This window comes from Lonchura striata, chromosome 11 (assembly GCF_046129695.1).
Source record: "Lonchura striata isolate bLonStr1 chromosome 11, bLonStr1.mat, whole genome shotgun sequence".
Classification (NCBI taxonomy): Eukaryota; Metazoa; Chordata; class Aves; order Passeriformes; family Estrildidae; genus Lonchura; species Lonchura striata.
The window spans coordinates 10,272,108-10,285,822 of record NC_134613.1 but is presented as its reverse complement, the minus strand read 5'-3'; the positions used below and the strand labels follow the sequence as shown (position 1 = coordinate 10,285,822).

Below are 13,715 nucleotides of genomic sequence, written 5' to 3'. Positions count from 1 at the left end.
TAATTAAACTTGAGTCATTTATGATTAAAACCTTAATAGCCCAAAACTAGTAAGAATGTTTTCTTTCTCACTTTTTTTGGCATAATTATTTCTTTTCCTAACATTGCATAAACAACTTACAATGATAATAAAATCACATATTGTAAGAAACTAACTGAAGTATCTCAATATTGTATTTTTTGACTGCTTTTTCATCTTTAAGCACAACCCTTACCTACATTTGAAAGGGCAGCCATATGTAACAGTAACAGAACATGTTTTTTTCTAGAATTACTCCAGTTACATGCCTGTACAGAACACTGTAATTATTCCACATCCACATCCAGCCATAAGGACTTCAGGTCTGCAGAGATTTTAAGCACTTAGAATGGAACCAAGACTCACATCAAACCATTCTGAGCTGCATCCACATAGCAGAGCTGCCAGTGGCAATCTGATTTACTAAAGGTCCAGTGGACTCAATACAGTGTCATCTCATTCTAAGAGGACAACAGACTTTCTGATTTTAATTTAGGACAATAATGTTGACTTTTTTGGTAGAAAACCAATAATCTATGTCAGATACAAGAAATTATAAAAAGACAGATGTAACTGAAGTGTTTCGTGGCACAGTGGTGAATGTAGCTGATCCACTTCCAGGGGAAACTGAAGATACATGAAGTCATACAACACATTTTCTCTCAGTGAAATTCTAAGTATTACAGTGAAGAGTTTACAGTAAAATATTATGGTAAAACTGACTCTTAAGAAATTAATTCATCCCTTATTCTTTATTAAATGCTCCTTAACTGTATTGAAACTAGAGATCTGAAAGGAACTTCTAAGTGCACCACACAGTCTCACTGTAAGGGCCAAACTAACTTTATAAAACAGGAAGATTCTATGAAGAAGACATCAATGATACAAAGACAACTGTGCAGTGTCTCTTTCTGGTCAAGATACTTCCTGAATTTTCTATGTTCCAACAGGCAAAGAGTATGCTTTCTTTTTATTATCACTCCCGTGCAAAGTTAAATCAATTTCAAGATGGGTGGTTGTATGCAAATGGTGTTTTCTTTCAACAGAAACAGAAAAATATGTATCAAACAAAGTACAGATACAGGAAAATATTATAGACTTACTGTGCTCCATTCTGTATGAAACCACTTAGATCCACATGGTTTGAGGTAGCAGGACTGCTGGCTGGGAGGTTTTTCCAGATATGAACATTCATAGGGGTTCAAAACATCAAAATTACCTTCAGTTTTCCTAACACAAATCACTTCTCTCTGCTGAGTTCCACTACCACATTCAGTAGAACACTGTATCAGGGAACAAAACAAAGTGGGCAAATCTGTTACTCTTTTCATGTCCTTCAACTTGTTTACAAAGTAACTTTTCTCCACATCACATGCTACCATGGACTCAAAACATATTTCTAATTATCTTCATGAAGAAGACATATGACTAAGTGTACTTCTGGAAAAGTCTCAAAGTGTGGTTTTACCTGCAGCAACAACAAGAAACTGGTATTTATTTTTCCAATCAACAGAGAAGCATAACTCACTTTCTCCATAAACAGTGTTACTGTTTCTTGCTGAAGCAGGATCTTCTGAACTTCAGAGGGTTATAAGGTTAGAGCACAGCTTTGTAGCTTTACAAAGCCTCACATTCTGTGCTGTTTTTAGAAAATGCCTTAATTTGCCAGGGTGTTATATTCATGCTTTCAGGTATCTATGTGATGTAGTGTTGGTTCCAGTTCTGAAAAGTGAATTTGACTCACTTGGATTCCTACTGCCCATTTAAAGGTTAAGTACACACACAATACTGTTTCTGGCACTTGTATAAAGGTTTTTAGAAGATGATTACAGCAACATACTGGTTTCTAGGTTGTATAAAGGACTATGATTTTCAGAAAGTTTTTCCAGCCTAAACTAATGAAATGTTCCTAACACTGGAGATCTTCTTTATATCTTTGGTAGAATTTACAATCCCTTTACCAGATTCCCACAAAACTCTTGAGCTGAATGAAGAACCTTAAGAAGTACAACAACTGCATGTTCTTTAACACAAAACATCTCTTTCAATGGTTCCTCCTACAGGCACTGTCGTGGTTTGACATGGAAAAATAAAAATAATTCTTTTGGAAGGAAGAGGTCAATCCAGACAGAGGTCAGGTTTGGATACTGACACTCGGGGTGACCAATTGAAGGTGGACACGCCTGTGAGAACACAGTGGGGTTAAAAGCAGAATTCCCAGGAGAACTTGGAAAGTAGTAATTAAGTCAGTGTTTAGCTTTCAAATGGTTTAACGAAACGGGGGAATTGTTGCAGATGATAGATAAATATGATTGTTCATAAATAATACAGCTAGGATGAAAAGTTCTCCCAGCTGGCCGGATGACACCCCTGCCTTTGGATGGGTCCTGGGGTGAAATGGACTGTTCCATCCCACCCCCCAAAAGATGTATGGTTCACCCCGCACCTCTATCCCTCCCTTAAAACATTAGTGCATGCAACCCCATTGACCATGCCTTATTCCAAGCCACCTTGAAGCCCCTTAATAAGGAGGCTTTGAGGGGCCACGCGGTCTCTTGGAACCTCCTCCCCTCTTGGAACCTCCTCCCCTCTCTTGGAGCTTCCCCTCTCCTAGACCCTCCTTTTGTCTCTCCCCTCTGCCACCCTCTCAGGCCCGGCCACGTGCTGCGCCTGGGAGCACGAGGCAGAACCCTCTGCACCCCCAATAAACCTCTTTCCCCAAGAGCAACCTTCAGAGATCTCTGCCTCCTTTCATCTACACCGTGCTGGAGCCTGCTATTTTCTACACTCGCTCTCTTTGGTTCTGGTCATTGGAGGGTGCAGACCTCCCCTGCCCAGCCACGAGCTGGGTGGGGGAGTGGAAGCCATGTGGCCTGCAGAGGTAGACCAGGGGATGAAGAATTGGGAACCGAGCTGGGCCAGCTCCTGCGGACGGAAGGGTGGAGAACGTCTGAGATGCCTTTGTTCCCCCCCAACCTAGAGGAAAAGACATGGAGAGCCTGCAGACACCTGGGAGTTTGCTGGCAGAGGAGAAGGAGTGTGGGGGGAAGATGCCCAGCCTGGGAGACAGGAGACAGAGTCCTGGGCCAGAGATTTCAGCTGTCCAGGGAGTCCAGGAATTTTAACCCTTTCCTGTGAAATGAAGGCTTTATGAAATATTGCTCCTCCTCAATTTGAAGGAAAGACAGACAGCCTGGGACCTCAGATGTTAGGAAAAGAAGGTTGTGGGGAGATGATGGAGTGGCTTTTGGCTGTACTCTTCTTGTTAACCATAGACTAAACCACTCCTTCTTCCAAGAGGGACTGCATTTTAGGGGGATGCAATGGTGAGCCAAGAGACTCCTTCAGCAACTACCAGTTCAGGAATGAACAGAGGAAAGCAGAGGAGGGTGTGAGGATGCCCTCTGTCTCCAGAGAAGAAGAGAAGACGATCTCTGTTCTTGGACCCTCGGCCCCAGGGGAAAATGGGGGGGGACTGTAGTCCCAAAATGAGACACTGGACTGTTGTTCCTGTTGGTCCTTGCCAAAGCATCCTTAAAGGGGCCCTATAAGCAGTCTCTGTCCATGCACAGTGGTGAGAGCACTGTGACATGGAGAGGAGAGTGTCACACTGGCTCGGTGTGTTTGGGCGGTGCCATGTGTGACATGGAAACACAAGAGGTGGCATCTGTGTTTCCTGGGGGTCTATGGTGCAAGGGAGACTCCTCTCTCCCCTGATGGACTCAGTATTGATTATATTGAAGGGTGAAGACTTGATTAAGGGTCCAAATGTGTCTCGCTGTGGTTTGTTGGAGTTGGGTGGTGGGAGGAGGAATGTTTTGGAAGGTTTTCATTTTGAATTTTGTGTGGTTTTTCTTTTCTTCCTTTTTTCTTTTATAGTAGTAGTAGTTGTAGTAGTAGCGTAATAAAGTTTTCCTCTTGTTATTAAGTTTGGCCGGCTTTGCTCTGTTCTAGATTGCATTTCACAGCATTCAGATGACAGGTTGCATTTTCATGGGATGCTGGCATTGTGCCAGTGTCAAACCATGACAGGCACCATCTGAACACCCAACCTTAGCTCTGGCAGAGGAAGGCCAGCCCTCAGTGCTCCCTCCTGCTCTGCGCTACCAACTGCTCTCATTTTGTTATTGAAAACCAGATAGACTAGCCAGGACTTGGCTGGTAGAATTGATGTTGTCAGACTCAACTTTCAGATTGGGAAAGACTGTACCCTTGTGTCCATCAAACAATTCAATTCCATGCAAAGAAAGAAGGTGAATTAAAAGAATAGTCAGGATGGTCTGACTGAACACTTCTCCAGCACAGAAAAAATGGGTACAGAGTTCCTATTCACTATCTGGAGCAGCCTGAGTAACAAGGCCTGGGTTTCATCTGTTATTAGAACTGCATATAAAGATTTTAAAAATCTGAATATGTTATTTTTGTTGCACATATTCTTATACACAATAATTATTACTTGCACTTGAAAGCATTAGCACAGTATTAGCTCTGTAATCTCCCCCTCAGCTGTACCAGTTTAACTTCCAGCTCCTTATCTCCTGGAAGGACTGTGGGATCTGCAGTGCAGTCAGTTAACAGCAGAGCTCCAGCAGTCCCAAAGCTCTCCAGGCTATGCCAGAGCCTACACAAAGGGACACAAATGCCTGGGCATGAGTTAACAGCTTCTGAAATGCTTTTGTACCTGACAGAAGAAATGTTCATTTGGAACAAGGGCTACTAGATGTGGATGAAGGGAAGAATTTACATTGAGGAAAGAGCATCAGTATAGAGGCCACTAACCAAAATTTGTTATTTTGCCTGTTTTGTTAATGGCTTTCAGTACAACAATACCAAAGCTAACTTTTGGATTTAGCCATTGCTTTTTGCCTTCTTTATCTTTTAGAAATTTCATATGCATACATATGTATAGGTATGTATCGCCCTGCATTTATGCATGATCACAAAGGCTCTACTTTAAGAATTGCAAATCCATTGCTTTTGTGTTTACCTGAACATGCTGAGCAGAATTCTATCACCATTCTTTTAATAAATACGCTGGGTCAGTAGGTGAAAAGCAAAAAATGAAGATAGAGAGGAGAAGAAGAACATTTTTTTTTCATCAAAGTAAAAAAACTGAGCAGATGCTGAAAAGTATTAAACATCAACTCAGTAAAATACACGAAAAAATACCAAATACTCTTGAGAGAAATACTTTAGATTGTCAGTATTTAGATACTCTGTCAGATAATCTGTCAGTATTTGTTTATTCTAAAATACCAAAAAATACTCTAGAGAGATGAAGAAATACCTTATGGTACACATCTTTATTGCATCCAAATACCGGTTTAAAAGTAAAATACCAATAGAAAAGCAACAGATATGTTAGATTTGGTGCCTGGTTTACCTGTGTCCAGCCCCCAGCAAACCACTCCACTTTGCCAGCGCAGGGCCCATTATTACAGGGAGTTGTTTCCGAGGGTCTGTTGTTGCCACAGCCTTCCAGAGGCAAACTGCTGACGTGGTTGGTCATGCAGACCACGGAGCGCGTGCGGATCCCGTCCCCGCACTCTGCGGAGCACTGCAGCGAGAGACACAACACGGTCACTTGTGGGCCCTCCGACTGCACAGGGAAATGACAAGTGACAGCCATGGAAGTTGTCATTCATGCAAAGCCAATTATTTGTACTTGTAATACAGCTGTAGAAAATTGTCTTACAGTTTCATACTTCTGAAAACACTACAAGTAGTACCTGTCTTTACAGTCAGAAATGAAAGGATTAGCTAAGAAAGAAATCTCTTGGTTTACAGCTTTTTGTTAGCTTTCTTACTTTCCTTTCTTCTTCTTGTCCACAAATTCTTCCATTTTTCATTTTATTCATTTTTTTTCACACTAATTAGTAGCTCTGAGAATGGGTAATTTCAATAAAAATAGGACAGCAGTCCTATTTCAGCCTTTGTTTTGCTCTCCGGGTTTCTCCTCCAAGCATTCAAGCTGTCAGCCAGGTGGATCTTACACTGGCTGAAAGGACAAGGCAAGGGCTTGTGGCACTGGGAGTAAAGTGACTGCACAACACATCCTGGAACTCTTCCATATAACAAACTGACAGAGTATGACAGCACAATAAAGTAGAAAAATATAAATTATTTTGACAGGTAATTTCAAAAGATTCAGGTAAATCCTCAGTAAATGACTGTAACTACCAAGAGTTATTGCCCAACCTATTTCAACTGTAAGTTTTAAATTTGTTTAGAAGAGGTGCCCATAGAAGCTTACATCTAGTCCCTGTTGCATTTTAATGATATGACTTTCCAATAACTAATGTTCACCATTCTGAAAGTTACACTGCTAAATTCTGAAATCTCTTACTAAACAGTGATATGTAGATTCTTATACCACCTATTCAGAGACAGTATGCATGTCATTCACAAATCACAGGATAAGTTCCATTTATGCCCTTAGAGTTCGTTCTTTCATCTACTGAAGCAGGAAAGTCTCTGGTATTTCACTGTCCTAAGCAGCATCAAACTATTGACATTTAAAAACCAGAAACATGCCAAGGAAATAAAGTCTTATGTTTGACTGTTCCTTTGTTGCTTAGTTATTTCTTGATCTTCCCTTTTGTTTTCTGTTAAAATGCATTTAGCATTCCGTGTACAGACCATTAACAAAGAAGAAAAACCTATGTGCAGCTCACTGAAAGATATGTATACAATGGAATTTAAACAAAGCAATTATATTCCACATGCAAATAAACCCACATATAAATACATAATATATGATAGAAAAAGATGCATTTGATTTCTATTTCAGATTTTAAACATACAATGTAATTAGGAGGAACTGTGTATTACTTCCACAATGAGTACCACATTCCTTATAAATGGATATAACTCTGCATTAGAACATTTAAAAAATTTTGTTGACTAAAAATGAGTCAAAAAACTGGTAATGAGACACAAAGTTGATCATGTACTTGATTTAGCTGCCATTGGTAACAGTGTCAGGGTTCATTTCCAATAGTTCAGCTGCAAAACAGCAGATGCCACGATAACACCACTATTAACAAGACCAACAAAAACAGCCACTCATCTTCTTGAGAGAGCTCAGTGACTGAAAATGCCATTGGTAGCAAAACTGCTCTTTACTCACTTGCAGGGAGGAACACTGGCTACTTGTGTGAAACATGTAGTCATGTTACACTTATTCCACTGATACAGAATAGAAAACCACTTTTCCTATCAGCAAGTTAATCTTTCACAGGAAAGAAACAAATAGAATAGCAAAGCTTTACTGAAAAGGAATACCTAGAAAACTAAAGAAGTGATTCATCTCTTTAGAAACATTTTTTCTAACAAAGTACAATTTTTGAAAAACTAGAAATTCAGGTTTCTTCCTCCATCTGCAACATCAAGTAATTAAGCATCTCTTAAATGATGGCTAGAAGTAACATAATGAACCTTTCTGTTGGTGGTGCACAACAAAGTTTTCCACCTTCAAGCAGGTATGTAAAATATATTCACCTCCTCAGCAAATCAATTTCATGGCTAAGGAAACCTTTTCAAGGTAAACTGGTAAAAATCTTGAAAATAGAAGAATAACATAAATTGTGCTAGCAGTGAACATTTTCCTGTTCATATAAACTACAACTAAACTACACCCATTTCAGACAGGCCACTCGCAGGTGAGCTGAGCCCCACCCCGTGGCTCCCACTCAAACCTACAGTGTGGAAATCAATTCTGTGCCTGTTCCCATTCCAAGTGTGTCCAATTACATTAAACAGAGAGAACTTATGCATATACTCTGCAAATACTTTTCTTATTGATAACTAATTTTCATTTGACAATCTAGTTTGCTTTTCTGCTTTGCAAACCAGAGCTGGGAACAAATTTAGTCTGTAAAGTCATCCAGAAAATCTCCCTAGTCTTATGTTTTAAATGATTATGCTATGAACTAGGCTTGCATATCAAATAACAGAGGAAATACCAAATGGGAAGGTATAGGGTTGTTCCACTCTCTGCTGCAAGATTTTGCTACAGATTAACTACCCTCTAAGGATTTACAAAGCAAACTTAAACCTGAATGTTTCACATTATGCATTTGTTTTTTCATGTTTTTATCTCCTTTTCAGCAAAAAATCTTCTCTGTGAAAATCATGGATTTCTAAGGTCCAAGGCAGGGTGTAGGGAATTGGATAATGAATCTTTTCCCCTTGTTTTTCACAAGTGACACACCCATTACTTTCAATTTGGCGCCATTGATTTGTTGCATTAATACATAATAACTGCCATAACCTAACATTGTGAAACATGAGGAACTTTCACAAGCTGCAACTTTATTCTGGTCCTATTATTAAAGATATTTTGTTTCACAGTCCTGTTTTAATTGGCACAAATTCCTCAGAAACCTCCGTCTGAGTTTTAAGGAGTCTGCCATTTTTCCTCTTCCTGAGGTCCTTCCCTCATGAGTTCAATTTCAGAAGCTTTCCATACCCATTAAAAACTAAAAATAAAACCCTTCATTCAGGGCTCTGATAGTTGTCGGAAAGCAAATGAGCAGCAGTCCAGGAAAATAAGGCAAGTTCCTGCAAACTTGGAAAACTCTAAGTGGAAGCCTGAATTTTTGTCACAGCTAAAAGACAAGGGTAGAACAAAAAAAAATCCCTTTTAGCAGTGCTGGTTCCTCTTCACTAATGTGCCAGCCCTACTCATTACACTCAAATGTGGCAGCAGACCACAGGAGAGTGGCAGCAGGAATTCTCCTGGGCCTCCAGAGAGCTTTCACACAGGCTTCAGCATCACTGCTAGCCTTAATTAAAATTTTAAATAACAACCAATTGAATTTGAGTAAAACACCCCCATTTGTGCAGGATTTCTGTCTACCAAACTTTTAACCTTCATCACCTTTTTATCTCCCACAAGATAGTAAAGACTTTTACAGTCATCCTCCTGATATACTGCAAAAATATAAAAATAAAAATTTATGTTTCAAATACATTTATAAAACTCCTTAGCATGATTCTACCTACTCTGAGAAAATCCATTTCAGAAGGGATTTTAGACAGATTATGGAACCTTTGTTTTTCCAATAATACACTCAGAATTGTATTTCAGAAGATCACTTCTGCCACAGCAGACTGGGGTGGATTTTCGAAAAACATAAACCCACTGAGACCTGCCTTGATTTCTTAGAAAAGGAAAAAAAAAAATTAAAAGGGAATGACAGAAGAAATATCTTTTTGCACTGTCAAAACATTTTCTCATACCTAGATTTAAACAGTTTCCCTTAGAGTGCTGTCCTTCCAACCACAGGTACAGCCAGGCAGGCTTTAGGGGCTGAACTGGGGAAAACAAGGCCAGGACTAGAGCAGGAAACACAAAATCTCCCTTCTATCAAACCCTCCTGGCTGTATGTTTCATTGCAAATATGAACCGAGTTACATATTTATACATAAAGAATGCAAACCTTCTATTTCCATATAAATCCCACATGAAATCAGTGAAAAAGGGTATTTTATCTTGCTTTTATTTTATACTAAAACAAATAAACAGTGATAATAAAAAATAAAGCACAAGCTTAATGGTGATTTTTCTTTTTTCCCCGAAGATTCAGGAGATTTTAAGTGAAGTATCCAGATTTAAATAAAAAGCAGTGAAAGCAGAGTGTAAGCTACAATATTAATTGGTAGTTCCACATTTGACTGGTCAACAAACACACTTGAACCTTTTAGGCAATGTTTAGAATTGAGAGGAAGACTGCATTGATTTTTATGAAGTTCTCTCTTGCAGGAGATTATTACAGAAGCATTGCTGTTACTCCTTTTAATGAAGAGTAAAATCCAGAGCATGTGTTTGGTTTGTTTTGATTATGTTCCCTGATGTGCAGCATTTTTTCTTTCTTCCCAAGATTTTATTTTGGCCACAGAATCTCATTAACATCTAAGAATTGTTTGTATTTTGGCCTCTTTTCTAAGTAGGCTCTAAACATAAAATGAGAAACAAATGAAAAGAGGAGATGGAAATGAGGAATAAACAAAAATGCAGGAGGGAAATGCTCCAGTTAGCTGGAAGGAAACATTGGTGAGTCTCCCATTGCTGTAAATCAGGAGAATGCAGTTTCCCGCTCCTGACCCATAGGAGAAATAAACTTTCCAGCAATTAGAGCTGTCAAATAATCAGTCATGTGAAATGTTTGCAAGAATCTCATCTGCTCCCATCAATCCCATTTTGTTGCTAAGTTCAGTAAGGTTCACCAGATTTACTCTACTGATTAATGGACGCTGTTTGGTGGAACTCTGCTGCTTTAATGCAGGATGACATCTTTAGAGAATTATGAGACAGGAAGCAATCTTTCTACAAATGCACATAAAAATATCACAAAAGTTTGTCCAGACTCTCTATAGGCAAAAGAGGTTAAAGATCACATAGAAGTCAAAGTCATGAAACTTAAGTTAATTGTCTTATTTATGCTCAAGATAAAGACAAAGTACGACCAACCAGTCTCATTTTGCTACTACTATTTTAACCTGTAATCTTTTCCATTTAAGTGGGTAAAAATTTCTGCTTCTCTCAAGATTGAGCCTGGGGGTATCAATAGATGGTGTTTAGACCTATTTCCCATACAAGGAACAACAGAATATACTTTTTCAGAAAATTAATGTTTCCCAAGGACAAACTGCTTTCCCTCCTTCCTTTCCAGAGTGCACATGGTGGCCACACACCTCGAAAGCTTTGTAGGTAAAAGTGTTTGTATAACATACATTCAATGGACTCTGATACCTGTTTATCAAAATACCACAAACCAAGAACTGCATTGTATTAGGAACATGAAGGGGTTTTTAATTACATATATAAAAATTCAGTGTGTGCAAAAAATAACACCAAGGAGGTCAATGCCATGGGGCAAAACAGGTGGCCCATAAAATACATAAATACATTGTGGGAAATCAAGACTGGAGAACACAGCAAGAAGGCAGCCAAGTGTTATTTACAGGATAAAGCAACATATAGCCCACCCCGGGAAGGAAACACAACTCCTACACACAAATTTGTATGTGTTCTACAGATTTTTTAAGTGCACATATGTAATACTGCTGACGTCACATTTAGGGAAAAACAATGATATAATAATCTAGCCCAGAACCACACAAACTATTAATGATAATATAAATAACTAGCGTGATTTCTGCATCAATTAGAATTTTGTATGGTCTCAGTAAAATAAGAAAACAAAATCTTTTCATCATTCCTAAATTAGACCATGTTCTGTTCTTAAAACAGTGTTAAAGAATTCCCATGTCAAATCCTGCACCAATATAAAATCCTGAAATTGAAGATCTGCTGTCAGCAAAGACAATGGTAATTTTTATGTTGCTCTGTTTTTTAATTGATATTTTGCTAGTTAACCAAGGTTATATTGTAATGGCCCATGCATCCCATCAATCCAGACAGGGAAGTCTGATCTATCCCTTGCTGAAAGAGGAAGTACATGCCTAACCAATCTCTGACAGGCTTCTGGAAATCTCTACTTGCTGCATGCGCAACTGTACACATGAAGTGTTTGCAAAGTGGGTTCAGGAAAGGCCTTCTCTTCCAGCTGTAACTAAGTTTGAACTCAACCATTTCAAAGTTCCAGAAGTTATGATAAGTTCTTTTACCTCTTATTTCTAGGCATGGCTGAAATGTCAAAATACAATGGGAAAGACTGTTCTGTGGTATTTCCAGCTGGGACTTGAAGTAGGCATGTAATAAATCTCACAAAGAAGGTCTGTTCTTGTGAGATTTCCAGCACAGTTTTGCAGACTCAAGAGGTTTGAACAAGCTTTTTTAAACATTTGAACTTTTGGCTGCTTATCTGAACCATTTGTGGCTGCCCATCGCTGATCTATGCTTATTGCTAAACTGTGGCTTGGCTTAAAGTACTTTTTAAGGAATTGTTTGGGGAAATGACACATGCAAAGTGCATACACCTGGGAATGACCATTTCTATTCCATGATGGAATTCTTCTCTTATTTTTCAACAGAAACACACTCCTCTAGAAAGAAAGAGAAATTTCTGCTCCTAAGATGCAGCCCTTTCAAGGCACAAGAAGACAGCTAACAGCCAATGGCCTGGCCTTGCAAATCTGTTCACTGCTGCTGTATTTCACTGCCTGCCACTGGAATCACTGCCCCTGAGTGTCTCAACATCCGAGTTACAGGTTATGTGTGAATCTGAGGAGATCCTGCATGTTCCACCTCAAATCTACTTTTTTTCCTGAAATAAGCTGTTTCTTACATCCTCTTTGTGAATCAAACTCCAAACCCACTCCTGGCAGAAGTGATGGTGAATAATGCCAACTACAGTAGCAAGCATTTGGAAGAAATTAATCTGTACACTTATATAAACTGAGAAGGTAACAAAATCCATTCTTTACTCTCCAGCCCTAAAAAGTCTGTGGTAAAAAAAAAAAACCCTCCAACATTTTCCACATTACCTGCTTCACTTCCACGTCTCATTTAACATGTATAAATAAGCATAATAACATTCTACAGTTATAACCTTCAGCTCAAAAGCTGCTTTTAATTCTGCAGAGGACTAAATATCAGGGTAGAATAATCAAGAGGATGATGCTAGAGTTTTCATTGCAATGTCTGTGCTTTATGTGGTGGAACTGCACTGGACGATAGCAGCTGGTCAAAATGATGTCTTTGAGGGTAAAATGGATTTAACAGCACTGTACAAAGAACAGATCTATAAGAAAAAAATAAAAAAAAGGAAGAAAAAAAGCACTGCCATTTCCCTACAGCAAAATCTTTGCCCTTTGCACTAATACCTCTACTCCTCCTGGTATCATTCTGTCCATACTATGCAGGAGCATACACTGGAAAAAAAGTCACAATGACATGGATTCAGTAATCTGTATTTTTGTTTTCTTTATAAAATCTATTTGAGTTGTCTGAGGGCTGAAAATTTTGCAGACCTTATAACAAGAATCTGATCAGCCTTTTAAAGTTCTGCAATATAGCAGATATCTGCCCTACTTGTGAAGTACCTGATCCATCTCGGCATCTAAACCATGTGGAAAATCTTCTGAATGTCCAAACTAAAGCCCAGCCTGTGAGCTTGACATTCCTGGCTTTCAGAGGTACTATCACAAAGTGATCTAAACAATGAAATCATGAAGTTATAAATGTAATCTTACAGCTTCACTGAAAAATTACATTACTTGTCTGTCAAAGCAAAGGGAGATGCAACCAGGATGTTACAGACTGAAGGCTGAACTTGCCTACAGATGAAACTGATATGCAAGCATCCATCAGAGGGACCAAATTATCAGGCTTTTCTTAGCCCATGATTGTAAGCCTCTTAGTGAAAGCATATAAATATCACCACTGAACAACAGCTCTGAGCTAAATCACGAAACAAGTTAAATCACCACTGGTTTTACTGCTTTCATGCAGAGAATCTGACTCATTAGAAGAAAATTAAACCCATCCATGTTCACAAAATACAAGAGCCTGAATCAAGCCTGCTTGAGTTTATGAAGTTGTTCTCCTCTTTTTACACCTATGAGATAATTGGTTTATGGATTGAACTTAAACCCAGATATCAGGCCTCAAATCTATATCCCTTAAGAAAACAGTGGGGAAACTTTTAAAAGTCTGAATCCCGAGATTCAACACTAAGCAAGGAAGAATAATAAATCTCAGTACACTCAATATTTTGGAAAGTTTAGAC

At 38.9% G+C, this 13,715-nt stretch overlaps 1 protein-coding gene across 2 annotated transcripts in view; it reads right to left on the bottom strand.

Annotated features, from left to right (window-relative positions):
- The window catches only part of THSD4 (thrombospondin type 1 domain containing 4), a 244,824-nt gene that overhangs the window by 7,606 nt on the left and 223,503 nt on the right, over positions 1–13,715 (bottom strand). For both annotated transcript variants that reach the window (XM_077785884.1, XM_021532026.3), the window contains 2 exons: positions 5,402–5,575; positions 1,122–1,301 (listed from right to left, as the gene is read on the bottom strand). In XM_077785884.1, the coding sequence (XP_077642010.1) occupies positions 1,122–1,301; positions 5,402–5,575 (354 nt within the window). The remainder of the gene's footprint in view (positions 1–1,121; positions 1,302–5,401; positions 5,576–13,715) is intronic.